General features: G+C 37.8%; 1 protein-coding gene across 1 annotated transcript in view; it reads right to left on the bottom strand.

Moving 5' to 3' along the window:
- Window positions 1-8,919: 8,919 nt before the first annotated feature.
- Window positions 8,920-22,462, bottom strand: part of LOC125789915 (beta-synuclein-like) — a 36,215-nt gene continuing 22,672 nt past the window's right edge. The window contains exons 5-6 of the mRNA XM_049473014.1: window positions 16,773-16,862; window positions 8,920-9,792 (exon numbers count right to left, since the gene is read on the bottom strand). Of these exons, the coding sequence (XP_049328971.1) occupies window positions 9,763-9,792; window positions 16,773-16,862 (120 nt within the window). The 3' untranslated portion in view covers window positions 8,920-9,762. The remainder of the gene's footprint in view (window positions 9,793-16,772; window positions 16,863-22,462) is intronic.

The raw sequence follows: 22,462 nt of genomic DNA, 5'->3' as shown, positions 1-22,462 counted from the left end.
CCATCAATATCCAACAGGAGTGGTTGGCTTACTTTTATCTGTAGTTACCTACAGTTATCTTCATCTGTCTTCTCTTGAATAAAACGACTTCATTACGCTGTCTACTATCATTCGACTCACGCTGATGTTAAAACCCCTCTCTCTTCTGTTCTGAGTGGAGTGGAGTGAAGTAACGAGAGAGTAAAGTGTCTTCCCACAGCCGAATACTAAATTAATCCTGCCCGAGGCCATCTGAATGAAAGCTCGTAGCCATGCCGGTGCGTTGCCATGGCGACACGCCACCAGTCTCTCCTCCGGAGCATCTCCGGTACAGTGTTGGTCCATTGATGGAGCGAGAGCTGAGGACGGCGAGCGAGCTGCCGGGAGAGGATGACTAAGCGCACGAGGCGGGAAAGAGAAAAACAGCAGCGTTAGGACACCGCGGGACTCGGCTGTGGCCCCCGGGGGCCAGGGGCCGGCCTTGTTTGTGTGGGGGAAACGAATGGCCTGTTAGCGCTGTTATAATGTTCGCTAAGTTGATATTCATAACTCGTAAGAGCTCATAAATTTTTATAGCGGTGCCTGGTCCCGCCGGGCACCCCTCGCCGTGACTGGCATACTCTATGAATATTCATATGGTGATGAGGGCACTACCGCCTGTGTGCTACACTGATAAACTCATAAAAAGAGGGGCTGGGTCAGCGATTGTCCAAGATTGTGCCATGATCATACAGCAATGTTTTGCCACTTCAAAAATTTCAACTGTGCTATAGACAAGGATGATGTTTTAGTGTACAAATCTTTAAATCTTCAACCTAGAGATTATATCCTCCTCCAAATGTTCTTGTTAAAGCTAATCTTCCTTTTTGTCCCCTCTTATCACAGACATTGTACATTCTTTCCTTGGTGTTCTTCTTGTCCTTGTTTTTCCTCTTGCTCTCAAAACAGCCACTATAACCTCTTATACTCAAAAAACTTGGTTTAGATTCGAATAACCTTAATAAATTTTGCCCTATTTCAAATCTTCCATTTATTTTTGAAGATCTAGAAAAAACAGTTGCTGCTCAACTTTAATATAACCTTTAATATAAAAGGTTAACCTTATTTGCTTATTTGCTTATTTGCTTATTTGTCTTGTAAAAATTTATATAAACAATTCCAATCAGGTTGAACAGCTTTAGTCCATATTCTGATTCTGGTTTATTATTCATACTCCTTCTGCTTGATCTGACTGTGGCCTTTGACACAAAATCTAATGGCATCCTTCTTGACAGACTTTCCTCCCTTGGCATTGTAAATACACCTCTCCACTGGTTTCGATCTTATCTCTCTGGCCACACCCAGTTTGTTCAGCTAAAATCATTTACAAAAACTGGGCCTTATCTACAGTTTTTTTTAGTTGCATTGTTAATTTCTATTTATTTATTATTAAAAAAAGAGATCCTGTAGAATGTGAATTAAAATGTAATGGTTAGAAAGCTAATGGAAAAAAGCAGCCAAACGTAGTGTGTTTTTGCAGGATTAACTGTGGATTTTGCTGTATAGTGTATTTTTTATGACTATAAAGGTTATTGTGTGGTATATAAGTGCTACATTAGCTGATGTAATGAATTTATATTTTAAGTGCTGTAGACATTACAGTAAGTTAGCGAGACTCTGTAAAGATTTTAAGACTTCAGTTTAGCAAAGCTGGTTTCCATTTACACCCCAAAGAAATACTTAACCCCTCAAGATAAATTAAGATAATGTGCCCTCTAGAATGAGAAAAGTCGATAATATTTCTTAACAAGTGCCCATACAACACTGATCCTTGTTTCTACACCTGTTATACACACAAATAAGACACTTTATACAATTAGCCCTGTATCTGTTTATCTGCATACTTTATTCTCATACATTTTCCTCGTTGCACCCTGTTCTTCAATACTCAGGTGACATGCGGAGTTTTTAAACACTGTGTTTAATCACTTACTGCCCTACACACTATTACACACTCCTACCTACAGCTGAAACACACAGGGCAGTTTCATGGCATTTGGGGGCCCCAAAACAAAGTAGATAATACTAGTAAAGTAGTAAACTACTAATAAACTACTAGTAAACTACTGTAGTAAAAGCAGCAGATCGTCTGATCGTCTTCAACCAGCCAAACAGGGCACATGTCACTCCACTACTCAATGAGCTTAGGTGGCATTAAATTCAATGCCCTTACAATTGGCTACAAGCTGATGATGGAACAGCACTCCCAGCTACCTCCCAGCCACTGATCTCCTCCAGGGAACACCACAAGCTAATGGCTTTCAGAAACTCACCATCTAATCTGAAAAAGCATATTGAGGTAAACTGAATGTTTCCTATAGTTATATGTTGATAAGATATTGTAGTAACCTAGTAATGATTCAGGGTTGCAAGTTCGTTTGTTTTATGAGTTTAAGTGTAGAGGTGGGTAATATAGCTAAAAGTAAATATTCATCCTGGAATTTCACTCCAATTGCCTGGCTGGATATGCCACAGACCTTTGACTGGTACTTTATATTATTGCTATATGCAATATTTGTAAGTTCATTGTGCGAAGCTACAGTCTACAGCTGGTTGGTAAAGCATGTAGTAAGGACAGGTAGGATGCTGTCTGTGTGATCCTGTCTGTAAAATATTTTATAACATACCTCTGAATCTCTGAAGACCTTTTTTTTTGCACCATTTCAGTACTTATAGTCATGTAATCATTGGGGGTAGTGCACTATAGGCCCCTGTAGTGCGGCCTAGGCTTCTGTTTAAAATATATTTTTTCCCATTTCATTACTTTTACTTTTATACTTTAAGTAGTTTTAAAAGCAGTAATTTTGTACTTTTACTTAAGTAAAAAGTTTGAGTTTTTACTTCTACTTCTACAGAAGTATTTTTAAACCCCAGTATCTATACTTAAATTTGAGTAATGAATGTGAACACTTTTGACACCCATGTTGCTCTACCAGTAGAAAAAGGTGCACTTTTAAAAGTGCAGTCTATTGTGCTGCTTGTATATCCTTATTGTTCCCATGTTATAGGTGTTGATTGGTGGGTTGATGAATGATGTAGACACAAGAAAATCACATCTTTTATTCTCCCAAAGTTACAGTGGCCAACACAAGAGGAGCTCTCGTAACGGCAGGGCTCAGGAAACTGGTCATCAGGTGAATAGAATATTAAACCTGTGTTATAAAGGGTTTTTCTGCTCGACAGTGCGTGACTGAACGAGCGTTATCGGGTTTGTTTTGCAGTCCTGATTAAAATGATAGTCAGGCTGGCGTTAGCTGGCATCGGCTGGTATAGGCTGGCGTCGGCTGGTGCAGGGCTGTGCTCACTTGGTCCCCAGTTTGTGGCCGAATTTCTTGATGGTGTCGGAGGCTTTATCTGCCGCCGTGTCGAGAGCAGACTGGGTTTGTCTGGAAGCTTCTTCAGCAGCTATAGATACACAAACATGGCTCAATCTGTAAAATTGTATCTTCTGAAATATTGAGAACATTCATTAAAAGTATCTGGACAGCCCTTCTATTGAGTGGATTTTGACACAGGTGTTTAGTTTGAACACATTGTCTAGTTATTGATCAAAAGGACAGTTCTCAGCCTTTTCCACTCCCCACCCCACCTGTTTATATATAATTATATAATTAAAATATATATTGTTTATTAGTACAGTGATACAGAATACTGATTGTACCTTTTGGCTGGTTAAATGGTACAAATCTGTACTTCCTGCTGTTAGGAAAGACTCTGTACTACAGAAGGAACACATCTGATCCTGTAAAGACCAATATTATAAAATTATGAAGAGTGTACCTTTGAGTACAAGAACATACTTCTATCTTATCTCTGTTTTTGGTGGGTATAACAGTTCTTTGTGCTTTATATTCAATTAATTATGAAGAGTAAAGGCCTTCCAGTGGAGTAGAATCTCTGGAAGAAGAATTGTCCAAATACAGTACCAGTCAAAAGTATGAACACACCTTAAATTTAGGGTTTTTTCATTATTTAACTACAAAGAAAATAAACTAAATTATTTACAGTAGCACATTTTGCTTAGATGATCAGTTTTATGAGGTAGAGTCTCCTGGAATTCAGGCTTTCAGTTAACAGCTGTGCTGAACTCATCAAGAGTTAATTACTTGAATTTCTTGTCTCTTAATAAAGTATTTGAGAGCATCAGTTAAAGTAAAGTAGTGAAGAGGTAGAGTTACAGGTATACAGTGAGTAGTGAATATTTGAGTAATGTTCTAATCCAGGTTATGAGAAGCAACAACTACTCAGCTAAAAACATCATAATGATGAAACTGGCACTCATCAGGATTGCCTCACAAAATGAAGAGCAAGAGAGCTACAAGTTAACAGCTCCCAGATAAGAGCATCTAAAAGCTTCTTCACAGAGTATTTTAGTTTGTTTAACACTGTTTTTAAGTTACTACATGATTCCTTATGTGTTCCTTCATAGTCTGAATCACTTCACTATTCATTTACTGGTAACATGGGCTGTGTTACTAAAGAAGTTCAAAAAAAGAGTGTATAGAACAGTCATGTTCTCTCTCTTTCTGTCTCTCTCTCTCTCTCTCTCTCTCTCACTCTCTCTCTTACCCATGGTGGTTGTTTCTTTGGAGGACTCTGCCACCTGGTGTACGGCGTCTTGAGCTGCTTGCACTGAAATCACATTAGGAAACGTGCTGGTCTGCGTGACCCCCAACACACTCATCATCATCACCATCATCACTATTATCATCACAGCGAGCCTGAGCCATTAGCCTCATTATAATGCACAGTATATGTGTATATTATATATTTGACTGAAGCTGAAATTCAAACCTGTCTTAAATCATGTGCTTTATATGCATATATTAGATATATAACCCTATTATGGTACATTCAAATGTAGTAGATATTCAATACATAATACTTCATTGTAAATACTAAAACGTCATTATATATCCTGAATAATTAATTTTTTTTTTACCTGATACTGAATAATGTATAGATGATGTAACTAAATAATTTTACTAAATATTATACGAAATGAATTCTTTGTTAATAATTAGTAGTGAAAATTTAATCATTAGTAGCAAGATCTATGCTGAATATCTGTAAACAATGCAGAGTAATCAAAACTGAATCATTCATAGTGGATGTGGATACTGGATACTTCATTGTAGAGACAAAATAAATAATAATCAGTACTAAATCGTTTAGAGTAAATGCTGAATAATACATACTGGAAACTGAAATACTGAAATCCTGGAATACTGAATACTGGAATACAGAGTAATCATATATTTTTACCGAATAATTCATAGTGGATGTGGATTTTGGAATAATTTACAGTAAATACTAAATAATAATAGACACTGGATACTGAATAATTCAATATAGACATTGCATAATTCATACTAGATACATAGTAGATTTTGAATAATTCATAATAAATACTGAAAAATGAATTCTGAATAATTTATAGAGGGCAACATAATCAGTAGTAAATGCTGTATAATGCATACTGGATACTATGTAATACATAGCAAATTATGAATTATTTTAATAGAAACTGGATACTGAATAATTAAATGCAGAGGAATATATTGTAGATTCTGAGTAGTGAAAAAATATTTGTAGATCCTGAATAATTCATAGTGAGTAAAATACTAGTAAATACTGTATAATTTATACTGGATACTGCATATTTTACAGTAGATTTTGATAGTCTAATGCAGACGTTGTATAATTCATAATGGATACAGAGTAACACAAAGTAGATTCTGAATAATAAAACTGATAATAGGAACTGATAAATTCAGTGTATATCCTGAGTTCTTGATAGTGAGGACTGTATAATTCATACTGGATAATTATGAATATATAATTGTAGATGGGTGGTGTGGTGAGGTGAGGTCTGGCTGATGCAGCAGCTGCTGTACCTGCAGAATCAGCGACGCCCTTGGTGGCCGTCTGCGTGGTGCTCTTCAGCCCCTCCAGAGACTTCTTTAAGGAGGCCATGTTCCTCTGGGTGGCTCTCAGGGACCCATACAGCCTGTGAGGGCAGGAGTGCGGGGCAGGGGGCAGGATCACCCGTTTAATACCCCGGCCCGATCACACCCCTCACATTCCTGCCCGATTACACACACCGGGCTGTGAATGAGAGGCGGCTTACGCTGCTATCTGCCTCCCTCAGCAGCTCTTTACAGCTCCAGCCAGACTTCCTGTTTACTAGAGACACGGGAAAACCCATCAGCTGCTCCAGTAATCTCCAGATCTCTGAGGATTACTTCATCTGATCCACACTCTATAACCAGATTTACACTTATATACCCATATACATCTAACCCTGCATTTACACTGACGGCAGAGTATAAAAAAGCACCAGTTGTTCTTTATGGTGGTGCACAATTTAGCGTCAGACTGCAATCAACACAGTGACAGAACGACAAGTGACAAATTTGGATGATTTTCTAGGACAGGGGCCTAAGCATGAAACATCTGGCCTGTGAGGTTGTTTGTTTAAACTATAATGAACAATAATGAAAACAATAAGAACTGAATTGAATTTCCCCTCGGGGATCAATAAAGTATCTATCTATCTTTCTATCTTTAAAAAATAAAAAATAAAATAAAATGCTTCTCCGGTGAGCTTTTGTTTACATTCCTCCTCTGTCTATCTCTGTTGCGCTCGGCGTGACTTTAGTTTCCGCCTGTTCTCATTTTTCCCGGCTGTGTCCCAATTCACTAGCCAGGGCAGCAGTAGTGTATTGGACCGCGACCCCGACAACACGGGTTGGATCTCGCGTTCAACAACCCTCTGGGCTGGAGAGCTACTATTTTTTTGTGGCCATATCTGGCCCATGGCCAAACTTAATTGCCGACCCCTGTCATAGGATGTATTCACGCTTACCCTTTATTTTTCCAGACCATGGTGTGCTATTTTTGAGCTGGGAGAGAAATTGGTGGTCTGGGATTTGCTTCAAGTGGACTCTGATGCAAACCCACTTCGAATGTGAAAGCTATCTGCTCCCAGTGCCGTGGATGGGGTCGTGTGATTGGTTCATTTTGTAATGCTTCCACAAGGTGTAAAAGGTATTCCCATTCATTACTCTGTATAGATACTAGGGTTAAAAATACTTCTGTAGAAGTTCTCAAGCTGTTTACTCTAAGCAAAAGTGTTTAAAAATTAATGGTTTCAAATTTAATATAAGGGGGGAAATAATAATAGCTTACTTAGGACGTTAAATATATTATATCCTATGCTACACAATTGACTTGAAGTATCTTTAAGATGAAGATAAGCAGGGTTGCCAGGTCCAACAAAAATATCCAGCTCAAAGCCAGTCTAAAACCTGCCCTTCAAAAGCTTAAACTACCCCAAAATATATGTCTGTCACACGTTTGAAGCAAAATGCAAAACAACTATACCGATACCGATACCGATGTTGGACCCTCAGGCTCTCGCGTCTCCTGTCCGGCCAGACTGATGGAAGTTTCTGAAGTCAGCTCTTCTCCACCACCACCACAGATCAGCTGCTCATCGACCATCTTACTCTCCACTACAGATTACATCCAAGCCATTAGTGGCGCTATTACACTCCTGAGTACATAAAACCTATATGGATGTATAAAAGACTTTTTAAATTTTAATTTAAAAGCTGTTTGACCAGTGGTAGGATGGTCCCCCCTCAAATGTGAGTCTTGGTCCTCCCAAGGTTTCTTCCTCCTCCTGCAGCTCTGAGGGAGTTTTTCCTTGCCTCCGCGCTCACTGGGGGTTCTGTATTATGTATATTCTATGTTTAATGTTTTGCCTGATTCTTTGTCCTGTAATCATGTTTCTGTAAAGCTGCTTTGTGCCAACACCTGTTGTAAAAAGCGCTATACAAATAAATTTGATTTGATTTGATTTGAACTATGACTGTACGTCTTAGTATTATGTTTATAAGGGATTTATTATCGGTATTGCTGTTTATTTTAAAGTCATTAATAGTATTGTAACATAAGTGTTTTATTAGTTCTTTATTTTATTACAGTTTTATATCTTAGTCAAGAACATTTAATAGTAACATAATTAGCTAAAAAAAAACTGACTTTTACTTTTCTGTTCTTCCCCCTCCTAAACTCTTATCTCTCCTCTTTAACTTTTTCTTTTTTATTGCCTTTTGATTTCTGGTTACATTGTGATCTCTCTCTCTGTCTCTCTCTCTCTCTCTCTCTCTTTTCTTTTCATGCTGTCCTCCCTCATGTCATTATGTTCATCTAGTTCTTATTGCTGTTATCAAGGAAAAAAATGTTTGGCAATTTTTAAATATAGCCCAAAATAATGTACCATGTCACCCCTGAATTTATTTACCTGCGACTGCATATTTCAAAAACCCAATTTGGCAAGAAAAATATAAATCTGGCAACTCTGACGATAAGGAACTTTATGCACATTTTTATTTTTTTTTGGTGGCCGTGGTAATTTTTAAAAGTAGCTCAAAAAATGCACCTTGTCACCCCTGAATTTTCAACTGTGGCTGGATTTTCAAACAAGCTAAATTTGGCGGGAAAAACACAAATCTGGCAACTCTGACGATAAGAAACTTTTTGCAATTTTTTAGTTTTTTTTTGCGGCCGTGGAAATTTTTAATGACCAAATCTGGCAACTTTGAAGATGAGGAACTTTATGCACGTTTTTATTTTTTTAAGGCGGCCGCGGTCATTTTTTAAAGTAGCCCAAAAATGTACCCCCCACCCTTAAACAAGGCCAATTTGGCGAGGAAAACACAAATCTGGCAACTCTGACGATAAGGAACTTTATGCACGTTTTTATTTTTTTTTTGGTGGCCATGGTCATTTTTAAAAGTAGCCCAAAAAATTTACCCCCCACCCTTAAACAAGCCTAATTTGTCGGGAAAACCACGAATCTGGCAACTCTGACGATAAGGAACTTTTTGCACAGGTTTTTTAGTTTTTTATTTCTTTATTTACAGAGGACTTGCTTGTCTTGCGTGACACAGAAACCTGTATATCGACATTTCCAGCATTGTAAAGCACTAATCTGATACCCATAAACATTTCAAGACACATTTACACTGACTTTAAAATCTCCGGTACACAAACGCACACAAACGCACAAACAGATACAAACTGCCCATTTCTAACAGAGAGATCCACTGGAATGATATCACAAGCAACTATAAAGTTACAATGTATAAAACTCTTACTTGAAAAACATTAAAATAACAACTTTAGCTTCAATATTGAATGAAAAAGTAAATAAATAAAGTCCCACAAACAGGCATCGTACACAGCTCTATAGAATATCATCGTTCTCGGATACGTTTACTCCAATATCTGCTTTTTTTTCTTGTTCACCCCCAATATTGGCATTGGAAGATCAGAAACATCTACTACACAAACACACACGCACACACACACACACACACACACACACACACACAGGCACGAAGAGCCACGGAGGGGGAGGAGTCTCGTTTCGTTGGGAGGGAATCAAGGAAACGAGACGGCGCTGCCCCCTGCAGTCAGTAAAGAGAACTACACCCACCACAGTACAGCCAGAACAGGACATTTACAATAGATCATATTAAAAGAATATTTATATTTATATATATATCTGATAGGAAGAACTTTTATCGGCAGGAATAACTGTATTTTTTTTTTTTAGTTTTTTGCTGTTTTTTTTTTGCAACAGGGGTTATTGTGATGAGTTCAGCGTTTGTCCTTATTATTGTTAGAAACATTATTGTGCTGCTGGTTGGACATTGGTTTGGAATGGATACTTTACGCCTCCGGCTCGTAATCCTGGCTCTCCTGGAGGAAAAAAGACACAAAACAAAAAAAACAAAACATTAAAAGCATGAAGATATTCTGCACAAAGTCAATTTTTATCATGTAAAACCAATTCATTTGAATGCAAAAGGAGTTTTCTTAGTGCTGGTTGGCTAGATTTAGTGTAGTGCAGTGTCTGAAACACTAAAAAAATGATTATAAAATTTTATATCACTTTATGTGGATGGTCAATTATATGTAGATGCCTCATAGATGCTTAACTGATATTTAATTAACGTACAACTGCTTGTCTATTAAATGCAATTGAGCTCTAAATTGAAAGTATAAGATTCTATATTAAATATAATTTAATATTTTCCAAGCCGTTACCTGGCGGGCCAGAAATCTGTTGTGTAAAACGAAGTGTAGTGGGATGGAGTGCTACAGACTAGTAGCTCTCCAGCCCAGAAGGTTGTTGAACCCAACTGCAGAACAGAGGTTAGGCTTATGGTAAAGGTTTGGTTCTACAGAGAACCATTTACATTCAACATAGAATTTAGTTGCATTTAATAGACATTCAGTTAAATATTAGTTGAGCATCTATGAGGAATCTAAAATTAACAAAACAAGTAAAACATTACCTAATATTTTATTTATAGTCATTTTTAAACATATTTTGAGACATACTATAAAGCTACTGGATTTTTGTTGCTCAGTTCCAGTTAACCACACCTCAAAAACAGACATAAAACACCAATATACACAAATATAGCTTAAGTGATGAGTGATGATGTATAAGTATTACAACTGTATAAATATTATAGTACATTATATTAGAAACGTAGTAAGAATTAATGTTAAATAAATCTGATCTATTTACATTACAGTACAAGTATGCTTCTTGTTCCTGTCTTTTGTAAGTAGCACACTTCTAGTACTATACTTTGTTAGGTATAAAAATATATATATTTTAATATACCGTACTACACTTTTTTGCAATTTACAAATTTACTTAAATTTTTTTTTGTCAACTCTGAAGATAGGGAACTTTATGCACATTTTTTTTGTGGTCATTTTTAAAAGTAGCCCAAAAATCGCCTGCCCCCCTGAATTTTCAACTGTGACTGGATTTTCAAACAAGCCCAGTTTGGTGGGAAAAACACAAATCTGGCAACTCTGACAATGAAGAACCTTATGCACGTATATACGTTTTTAGTTTTTTTAGGCGTCCGTGGTCATTTTTAAAAGTAGCCCAAAAATGCACCCCCCACCCTTGAACAAGCCCAATTTGGCGGGAAAACTACAAATCTGGCAACTCTAAAGATAAGAAACTTTATCCACACATTTGTATTTTTATTTGTCGGCCATGGTCATTTTTAAATGTAGCCCAAAAAAATACACCCCCACCTTTGAATTTTTACCTGAGACAAGCCCAATTTTGGCCGGAACAACACCAATACATTTTAACTGTTATATTAATGTAATAGCTAAATATATATCTTTTTTAAAATGAACAATTTAGTAAATTAATTCCCTTTCTAAAAAAGGTTACATGATACATTGTATTTTAACACACTTGATTTTAACACACTTTACTTAAAAATGGAAATAAGTATTTTAGTAGTATGTTGAATTACATTAAACTAAAAGTGTACTTCATAGTAGTCTATTTTTTAAAAATACACTTTACTGTACTTAAAAAAAAGTATTTTCAAAGTTTACTTTCAAACTTTTGATAAAAGCATAATGTTAATGTACTTATAATATATTTTAAGCAAGTACATAAATCTGTTAGTATATTTACAGCACACAATTAAGTATATATTTTTCACCAGGGTAACTCTGAACGTTAAATCTGTGACTGTATTTCCTCCAGTCCTCCAGCAGAGGGTGATGAATCTCCAGAGCTGAAGGCTGAGCATCACTTCTGCTCTCTAATGGAGAAGACTGTGTCACGTGACTGTGTAGCTCTGTGTAGCTGTGTGTGTGTGTAGATGTGTATGTGTGTGTGTGTGTGTGTGTGTGTGTGTATCATCAGTCACATGATCACGAGACACAGGGAGAATCCAGTTCTTCTACAGTGTGAAGGCTGGGGGTGGGGTGGGGGGGATGTGTGATTCCCCATAATGCAACAGGGCCTGTGGCGTCACTGCCACACCCATGTAGTCAGAGTAGGCATGACGGCGAGGTCATGACGAAGAGAGGAGGAGGAGGAGGAGGAGGAGGAGAGGTGGGAGGTAAAAGGAGAAGAAAAGCAGGCGAAGACACACTAATAGGGTTGCAACGGTATGAGATTTTCACGGTATGATAACCGTCTCGGAAAATACCGCGGTATCACAGTTATCACGGTATCACAGTTTGTTACATATATTATTAAACGGTCCCTTAAAGAAATTACAACAAAGGTTTTTTGTTCAATTAACTATTCATTGTAGAAACTACAACATCAGGTGAAGGAAACCATGTTTTTCCACTACTCTTAAGGGCATTAAGAGTGTATATATATAAAAAAGTTGGTATATAACCAGATACTGCAGAAAGAGGGGATTTATTTCTGACATGATCCTCACAATAGAGATTTCTATTTTAAGGCTTTCACACCGAGTCTGGTTTTAACATATGAAAAACAGGCACGTCAGAATTTGAAAATTAACGCATGTAAATGAATGGCGTCTTTCACATCCAGTCCGGCCAGGACCTTTACACGGACACGTGAATCCATCGTAGCACGCACTTCACGCCTGTACCTGCGTGCCCAAATTTCGGATAACTCAGCGCTTTTGCGGGCGCTTACCGCATGGGTTGTGCACGACTACAAAGAGGTTTTATTTATGTTCAGATTAAAATTATAAACTGAACACATACTTTCCGCTGCACAGCGGGGTGGTGTTCTCGGAGATGGGAGAACAGGTTTGATGTATTTCCTCCTTTAGCTGTGACTTTACGGCCACATTGATTACAAGCTTGTTGATTACAAGATTACAAGTCTGTTTTCAGGCTGTTTGAATGAGCGAAATATGATCAGAATTATGTTAATTAACACTAACATAGAAGCATAGAACTATTATTTAATTAAAATGATTTTTAAGAACAGCTAAACACAGTGCGGAGAAGTTCACGTGCGAGAGAGAGAGACACAGAGAGAGAGACACAGAGAGAGAGAGACAGAGAGAGAGAGAGAGAGAGATTTGCGTGTTCTGATGTGAGCTACTCACAGGTAAAGGTTCTCTTTTATCTCCTCGTGCTCATTTTAGTCCAATTCATAATTCTGCAGTTTCTCAGTGTTTTCTGTCGTATTTTGCGGCTAGCGCGAGCGCTTACAACTAACACCGCGGGCCGCGAGGTGCTGCCGCGCTGCCGCTGTTGTGCCGAATCCGACTCCCTGCTCAATCCGACTCCCGCTTCGCGGACAGAATCAGCACAACACCTCCCGCTGTAGAACTGCGGGAGTGAAAACAGCGCTTATAAATAAGTTAGTTAAGTTTCACTTTCAGTTTTCGTTATTTGGTTCGTTTTCATTAACAATAATAATTGTTAATGAAGCTCTAGTCTGATGCACTTTCTGCCGTTCTCACCGCTGTGTGCTGAGCAGCTGAAGCGGAGCAGAGTTGCGCATGCGCGGGTGAGTTTCACCGCTGGCTTGCGTTTTACCGGTAATAAGCAAACACACACGGTATGATAACCGTGCATTTTAATACCACGGTATACCGTGAAACCGGTTACCGCTGCAACCCTACACACTAAGCAGGGAATTCCACACTTAGTCTTATAGACATGATAAATTACAGATATATACTAATGGTAAAAGGTTTTAGAAAAACCCTATTTATGTATGTTTATTTTCTCTTTATTTTATCAATGACTTTATTACTGCACTTCTTCACCTGTCAGACTTTCTCTACTTCTAATTCTCTTCTCTGCTGAAACTGAGACTAAAGGCTAAAGCTGCTGTTTCCATGTGGGTTAGCCAGATGTCTTCCTGTAGCATTTCTTTTTTCAGTTTCCAATAGTCTTTATTTGAAGGTGTAGGAAAATCTGTATTCACCGCTCTCTGGCTTTATCTGTAATTTGTCTAAAGCAGGGGGTGTCCAAACTATGGCCCGCGGGGTATTTTAGAAATAGAATGAAAGTTGACCCGCTGTTAAGCAGGTTTTTATAATGTAAGATTCAAAGTTTGAACGCTAGGTGTCAGAAACGGGCCGAAGTGTCTAAAAGTGGAGAGGGTGCGCATTTCTAGCGCAGAAAAACGGGCCAAAGAGTCTAAAAGCGGAGAGGGTGCGCATTTCTAGCGCAGAAAAACAGGCCAAAGAGTCTAAAAGCGGAGAGAGTGCGCATTTCTAGCACAGAAAAACGGGCCAAAGAGTCTAAAAGCGGAGAGGGTGCGCATTTCTGGCGCAGAAAAACGGGCCAAAGAGTCTAAAAGCGGAGAGGGTGCGCATTTCTAGCGCAGAAAAACGGACCAAAGAGTCTAAAAGCGGAGAGGGTGCGCATTTCTAGCGCAGAAAAACGGGCCAAAGAGTCTAAAAGCGGAGAGAGTGCGCATTTCTAGCATAGAAAAACGGGCCAAAGAGTCTAAAAGTGGAGAGAGTGCGCATTTCTAGCGCAGAAAAACGGACCAAAGAGTCTAAAAGCGGAGAGGGTGCGCATTTCTAGCGCAGAAAAACGGACCAAAGAGTCTAAAAGCGGAGAGAGTGCGCATTTCTAGCGCAGAAAAACGGGCCAAAGAGTCTAAAAGCGGAGAGGGTGTGCATTTCTAGCGCAGAAAAACGGGCCAAAGAGTCTAAAAGCGGAGAGAGTGCGCATTTCTGGCGCAGAAAAACAGGCCAAAGAGTCTAAAAGCAGAGAGGGTGCGCATTTCTGGCGCAGAAAAACGGGCCAAAGAGTCTAAAAGCGGAGAGAGTGCGCATTTCTAGCGCAGAAAAACGGGCCAAAGAGTCTAAAAGTGGAGAGGGTGTGCATTTCTAGTGCAGAAAAACAGGCCAAAGAGTCTAAAAGCAGAGAGGGTGCGCATTTCTGGCGCAGAAAAACGGGCCAAAGAGTCTAAAAGCGGAGAGAGTGCGCATTTCTAGCGCAGAAAAACGGGGCAAAAGAGTCTAAAAGCGGAGAGAGTGCGCATTTCTGGCGCAGAAAAACGGGCCAAAGAGTCTAAAAGCAGAGAGGGTGCGCATTTCTGGCGCAGAAAAACGGGCCAAAGAGTCTAAAAGCGGAGAGAGTGCGCATTTCTAGCGCAGAAAAACAGGCCAAAGAGTCTAAAAGCAGAGAGGGTGCGCATTTCTGGCGCAGAAAAACGGGCCAAAGAGTCTAAAAGCGGAGAGGGAGAGCGGAGAGTCTAAAAGGGCAGAGAGTGCTCAGTTGTAGCGCAGAAAAACAGGGCAAAAAATCTAAAAGTTGCTGTAATTAAGGAGTTTAATATTAAGAGACATCATGAAATTAAACATCAGTTTGAAAAATCTTAGTTTACACAACACTGTCTAAGATAAAGATAGTAAGTCAAGTAAAATGGTGTGTAAATGAAATAATCAGGAAAATGTATTATTTAAAGTGGTATATTTCATTATTTGTTTTATTATAGAGTCTGTGGCCCGTGACTTCAAATATATTTCTCCTTCTGGCCCCCAACAAAAAAAGTTTGGATACCTCTGCTCTAAAGAAAACTTTACTCTAACTCTACTTTTAATAGTTACAGAGTTCTCTGTGTTTCTGAGTCTTTTTCTAGTTATTATGATGTATGAAAGTGTGAATGTGCTGTGAGTGTGTAAATGCTGCAGTAGAGAGTAACAGCAGTAACTCCATCTGTTCCAGCTTCACTGCTTTACTACAGATAAAGACTTCACCCAGGAGGGTGAAGACTAGAACACGCCTCCTCCGATACATGTGAAGTCAGACTCCGCCTCTTTTTGAACTGCTGCTGATGCTGTAGCATTACTGAATAGCATCACAGTGCTAACGTTTGGAGGAAAGCGCAGTGACTCGGTTCTGATACAACAGCTCACAGATGCAGCCTTGTACTGATCCACATCACCCTAAGAGTGATGAGGGAAAAGAGAGAGCGCCATCTACTACTGTACCCACCCAGAGAGAGAGAGCAAGACCAACTGTGCTCTCTCAGGGCTCTGGCTGCTGATGGCAAGCTGCATAAACTGGATTCGAACCAGTGATCTCCTGAAAATAGTGGCAGCACTTAGCCCTCTGGACCACTCGGAGCCCCCTGATAATTGACATTTTTTAAAATGCATTTCTAAAGTTCTTTAAGCTTTTACCCAATAAGACGTTTGAAAAAAATCACCCCTCCCTTTTTTTTAAAACAAATATGATTTTTTCAGGGCTTTTTTTAATATTAGTTTTGTTTGTTTTTTACAATACTAAATATCCTTTTTTTTAGTTTTTAGGTAATGTGTTTTTCTTAAAGTCAGCAGTTTACTGCAAAATTTTGTACATAGGCTTTTGTACTATTTAAGATTATTACAATTTATTGACTGTATCTGAGGAGTTTAAAATGCAAAAATAAAGAAAACTCTACTCTAAAACTCTACAATTATTCTACAATCATCACATAAATAGTTGTTATCACACAAATAGAAGCAAGTATGAATGAAGCAATGATGAAGCAGTAAGTTTAATAAGTCAGATTGGGGAGTTTAGAGAGTCTATGTTTCACTATAAATATATTTATTTTTGATGCGTTGCATTGATAACATTTTAACATATACAATATATTGTGATATCGATAATTTGTCCCACCCCTAGTATTTATGATACAGGGGTAAAGTGCTGTAAGAGGAATCAGTTGGTGTTAGAGGCCTAATTACACCAATCCAATGCAGAAAGCAGCTGATTAGTGTGTGTGTGTGTGTTTGTGTGACTGTACACACCGTGACTCACAGTACTGGCTTATTCACCACTCCTACAGTACTACAGACTCGTGTGTGTGTGTGTGTGTGTGTGTGAGTGTGTAAGTGTGTGTGTGTGTGTGTGTGTGTGTGTGTGTGTGTGTGTGTGTGTGTAAGTGGTATTTGCTGTACCTGCTGATTCTCGTTGTATGCCTCTCCCTCTGGGTCCATCATTGCCTCCCCCATCTGCTCCTCAGTGGCCTCCTGACCAAACTCCTCAGGCTGTGGACACACACACACACACGCACACACACACACACGTATACACAGATGCATTAAAATACCATCAAAGCAGGGCAGCAGATTTGGTTTGACAGGTAGGGGTAAGACAAAGGCAACACTGGCAGGACGTCGCTTTCATACAGAGCTTTATCATCCAGAAAAACTACAGTTAATTATTGTTTATTTTATTTTCTAATCACCAATTAATTATTATTATTTGTATATCTTCTCATCATTATTATCATTTTATTGTATCATTTACTTTTTCTTTTTTTTTCTTTATTACATACATATTTATAAATTATATTTTACATATACAGCTCTGGAAAAAATGAGAGCACTTAAAAATGATGAGTTTCTTTGATTTTATCAAATTTAAAACCTTTGAAATATAATCAAGAGGAAGATGGATGATCACAAACCATCAAACCACCAAACTGAACTGCTTGATTTTTGCACCAGGAGTAAAGCAGCATAAAGTTATCCAAAAGCAGTGTGTAAGACTGGTGGAGGAGAACATGATGCCAAGATACATGAAAACTGTGATTAAAAACCAGGATTATTCCACCAAATATTGATTTCTGAACTCTTAAAACTTTATGAATATAAACTTGTTTTCTTTGCATTATTTGAGGTCTGAAAGCTCTGCATCTTTTTGTTTTGTTATTTCAGCAATTTCTCATTTTCTGCTATAAATAAATGCTCTAAATGACAATATGTTTTTAGGAATTTGGGAGAAATATTGTCTGTAGTTTATAGAATAAAACAACAATGTTCATTTTACTCAAACATAAACCTATAAATAGCAAAATCAGAGAAACTGATTCAGAAACTAAATAATATTGAAGCAGAAATACAAGCAATATTAGTAACACACTGTGGACACTGATTAGACACTGGGTCTGTACAGTAATACACTCCCTGCAGTTAAAAGCCTCGCTGATTTAACATACTTTCCCTCTGAAACATCAAACATCAGAGGAATAAAGGAATAAAGGAAAGTGTAACAGGAGGCGGAGTAGCTGAACTGCACTGGGGCACTGGGTTATTTTTAAACTGTGCTAATCTTAGCCAATTAGGCCATGTTTCAGCCGCCTGTAATCCCAACATCCCAATAAAGCGTGTCTAACCAGCCGTACAACTCCATTATACACACTCTGTACCTCTCACACACTACCGCACATGTTACAATACGGACTTTACACACTGAGAAACGCTCGATCTGCAGCGCTGTATCCTTCTGTACACGGTCTGAATATCAACTTCTATTATAAACACTATACAAGAAATACTATGCAAGAAAAAGTAGGTGAACTCTTTGAGATTATACTTGGATTTCTGCATAAATTGGTCATTAAATGTGTTCTGATCTTCATCTAAGTCACAACAATAGACAAACACAGTCTGCTTAAAATAATACCACACAAAAAATGATAAATGTTTGCATGGTTTTATCGAAGTCAACATGTTAACATTCATAGTGAGAGGGGAAAAGATATGTGAACCTCCAGGCTAATGACTTTTCTAAGAGTTAGTTTGTTGGCTAAAGCTGCCCTGCCCTATAAAAGAAAACACACACCAGTTTTGAGTTTGCTGTTCTTAGGAAGCTTCTTAATTGCTTGATGTGAATCATGCCTCGCTCAAAAGATCAAACTCTCAGAAGACCTACGTTCAAGAATTGTTGACTTGCATGAAGCTGGAAAGGGTTACAAACAAAAAAGTATCTCTAAAAGCCTTGATGTTCATGTGTCCACGATCTACAAGACAGTCGCTCTACAAATGGAGAAAGTTCAGCACTGTTGCTGCTAATCTCCCTAGGCGTGGTAAAGTCCTGTAAAGATGACTGTAAGAGCACAGCGCAGAATGATCAATGAGGTGAGGAAGAATCCCAGAGTGTCAGCAGAAGACACAAGTTAACATTTTTGTTGACGAATCTACAATAAGGAAACATTAAACAAGAATGGAGTTTATGGGAGAACACCACGGAGGAAGCCACTGCTGTCCAAAAAAAAAAAACATTACTGCAAAAGAGCACATGACATCTGCTGGTGTTGGTCCACTGTGTTATATCAAGTCCAAAGTCGGTGCATTGTTTTACTGGAAAATCTTAATACTTTTTATTCACCTTAAGAAGCTTTTTAATAATTTAATAAAGGTATTTAAATTTTAATTAAAACAAAAAAAAAATGATAAAGAAAAAAAAACCTTTATATCATTGGGGTCAATCTTGTACAAATAATAATTGTTTTAATCTCAAAATTATACTGTTATTTATCATGATTGCATCTACTTTTACTATATTATAATATCGCAAGGTACCTTCAGTGCTTTTTAAATAAGAATACAGTAGATTATTGTGCTGAGTAACTAAGTTTAATGGAAAGCTTTATTGAAGGAGTGTTTAGCAAAAGTCTAGCTCCATATTCCACACCTTCAACAATGTGGAAAGAGGCGATGGTGTGTTATAATCACTAAATAAACTGAGCTATGTTTCACCAGTCTCTGTAAATTCTTAATTACTGCCTTTATTAATGTTCATATTTCATTATATACCCATTATATATACACAGTTTCTTCTGAAATGAAGGGTATTGATGTAAACTTATTCAGTAACAGTGCTTCAGTAACAGACTCTACTCTTCTGGGAAGATCCTACACTAGATGTGGGAACATCTGATTGTATCCAGCCTCACGAGAGTATAAGTGATGACAGGTACTGTTTGATGTTTAATAATCAGATCTCCTACTCCAGCTCATACCAAAGGTACTGGATGGAAATCCTCAGCAATGGAGAACCATAAAGCTGAAAAAGTATTATAATCTATCAGAAAGGGTTTGTAGATACTATAGAACATACAGTGTGTTCAATTCTGTGAGCAAACATTATTCAGAACTGTTCAATATGAGTAAATGAACATAATTATAGTCCATAATCACGTCACAGCTGCCAGTGAAAACAACAGAGTCATGCTGTCATGTTTATATGATTGACTTCTTACTCCCAGTTCATTAAAACAAGTGAAGAAACTGTGTTGAAAGCACATATATACACTGTATATTACAAATTATATACTGGGAGTTTCTAACCTTTATACAACTCATAGCCCAAATAGCCCAAAACAAAGTGTTCCTATTATTTTGGCCATTTACAATTTTAACAAATGCATCATAACAATCAATATAACCAACTGAATTGATTGTTACGCTGTAAAAACCCTGGTTTTTAATCACAGTTTTTATGCATCTTGGCATCATGTTCTCCTCCACCAGTCTTACACACTGCTTTTGGATAACTTTAAGCTGCTTTACTCCTGGTGCAAAAATTCAAGCAGTTCAGTTTGGTTTGATGGCTTGTGATCATCCATCTTCCTCTTGATTATATTCCAGAGGTTTTCAATTTGTTAAAATCAAAGAAACTCATCATTTTTAAGTGCTCTCTTATATTTTTTTTAAATCATATTACAGTGACTGTATTTTAGCACCAGATCAATCACTATGCTCCACTTAAACTGAAATGAACATATTTAATGTTGTATAGTTTTGGTCTGTAGAATTTATTGTAATTTATTTTGTAAATGTTTGTTATTTAAATAAATAAATAAAAATACATTGCAAACTAATGATGCAGTATTAGCCCTCTAGAACAATTTACAACCAGTCCTTCATTTTAATGGGTATTCATTCTAATTATATTATTTATAATTATAAAACTTAGAATTAAAACATTACCTATAGTTAATCACAATATCTGATCTACAAGTTGATGTAATGTAGGGGGGTGGGGGATGACTACACACTGACAGTGAAGGTCAATAATGATTAGTGATATCCAATTTCATATAAAACAGACTTAATTCTTGTTTTTAACCTTTTACCTTGTATTTAACCTTTTTATAGCCTATTGTCTATTCTTCTGTGTTTTAATTTATGTTTGAATATGTTTCTATCTATCTATCTATCTATCTATCTATCTATCTATCTATCTATCTATCTATCTATCTATCTATCTATCTATCTATCTATCTATCTATCTATCTGCTACAGTGTCCCGTGTGTACTGTGGAATTCTTACCATAGAAGGCTCATATTACCACCCACAGTGAACAGCACAGTGCAGTGGGTGGTAATGATGGTGACTGGCGACATCTGGCTAGAACTGTCCATGTTAACTTACATAAGTGAGCCTAGCATAAATCCAGATTCCACATCAACATTCAATACAGGAGACTCCGCCCACATGTCTGAAAATTTAGTGCAGTCTTCTAGCTACACTAGCTATCCCATGACTTTTGGCATATCTGCGTATATTCCAACTGTACCAGTGTTGCTGTTTCTATATGGTCTCATTGTTTGTTAGCATTGTTAGCATAGCATCTCCTATTGTAAACTGAAGAAGCACACATCCGATAGCACGATAACACGTCTAGACTAATTGGTCATATATGTATCGTAGGGTCGGTCACTGGCCAATCACGCTCCTCTGATTCTTCCGCCGAGGCCATCGGCCAATTAGGGCTGCTGCCAGTAAACAGTGCAGTGGTACACGTGAAAGCCTCTTACGCCGGGTTCCTCTCTAAGCGATTTACTAAGAGATTACTGAGTTGACAAAAGCATCTGGCTGCAGTATGGCCTATAGTGCTGCAGGAAATCCCCAGCTAATCTGCTTATATCTTACACACCCGGTCCACCTTAAACCAGCACGCCGCCCTGCAGGACATACGGTGTGTGTCCAGATTACACACAGGGTATCTACAGGTAGTTTATGACTTTTATTAACAATTTAATACCATTTCAAATTCACTGCTATACATGACAATGCATCAAATATAGATATCCTCTTATATAGTATATATATAAGTTATTTGGACAAACCTTCCCCTTCAATGTTTCTGTTATTATTTTTTTCCTACATAGTAAATGAATAATAAAGTGATCTATCAGACTATGAAGGAACACATAAGGAATCATGTAGTAACGTAATATTACTGTTAAACAAACTTAAATACTCTGTGAAGAAGCTTTTAGGTGCTCTAATCTGGGGAGCTGTTTGTTAACGTGTGGTTTCTGAGGCTGGATGCCAGTTTCATCATTATAACATTTTTGATGGTTGTTTTTTACTATTAGTTGATGGATTAGAACAGTGGTTCTCAAACATTTTAGACCGTGTACCACCCACAATCAAACTAAACAGTCAAAGTACCACCTAAAAGTCATCCTTAGAAATATAGACTATGCAAGCAAACTAGGAGTGAACAATATGGACAAAGAACGCAATGTCTAATAACGCAACAATAAGTTAATGCTATGGTCATGTAGCTATACTCCAAATTTAAATATAAATGTTGCAAAATGACTTTCCCTTTCAAGTTTGTGGATTTGGAGAAAATGATGTTTTTTTTAATCCGACAGTGACAATATGTCTTTGTCACCAGTGAAACCAGGCAAATTTTAAAGATCCAGGGATTTGGACATCGCTTGATACCCGCATGCATTTGTCCAATCTTTGGAAAATGTGTGCTTCACCTACCACCAGTGGTACATGTACCACAGTTTAAGAAACACTGGATTAGAACATTACTCACTGTTCACTATTCACTGTA

This window comes from Astyanax mexicanus, unplaced genomic scaffold, assembly GCF_023375975.1.
Source record: "Astyanax mexicanus isolate ESR-SI-001 unplaced genomic scaffold, AstMex3_surface scaffold_32, whole genome shotgun sequence".
In the NCBI taxonomy this organism is placed as follows: domain Eukaryota; kingdom Metazoa; phylum Chordata; class Actinopteri; order Characiformes; family Acestrorhamphidae; genus Astyanax; species Astyanax mexicanus.
Note: the sequence above shows the minus strand (reverse complement) of the source record. Positions and strands in the feature narration are given on the sequence as shown.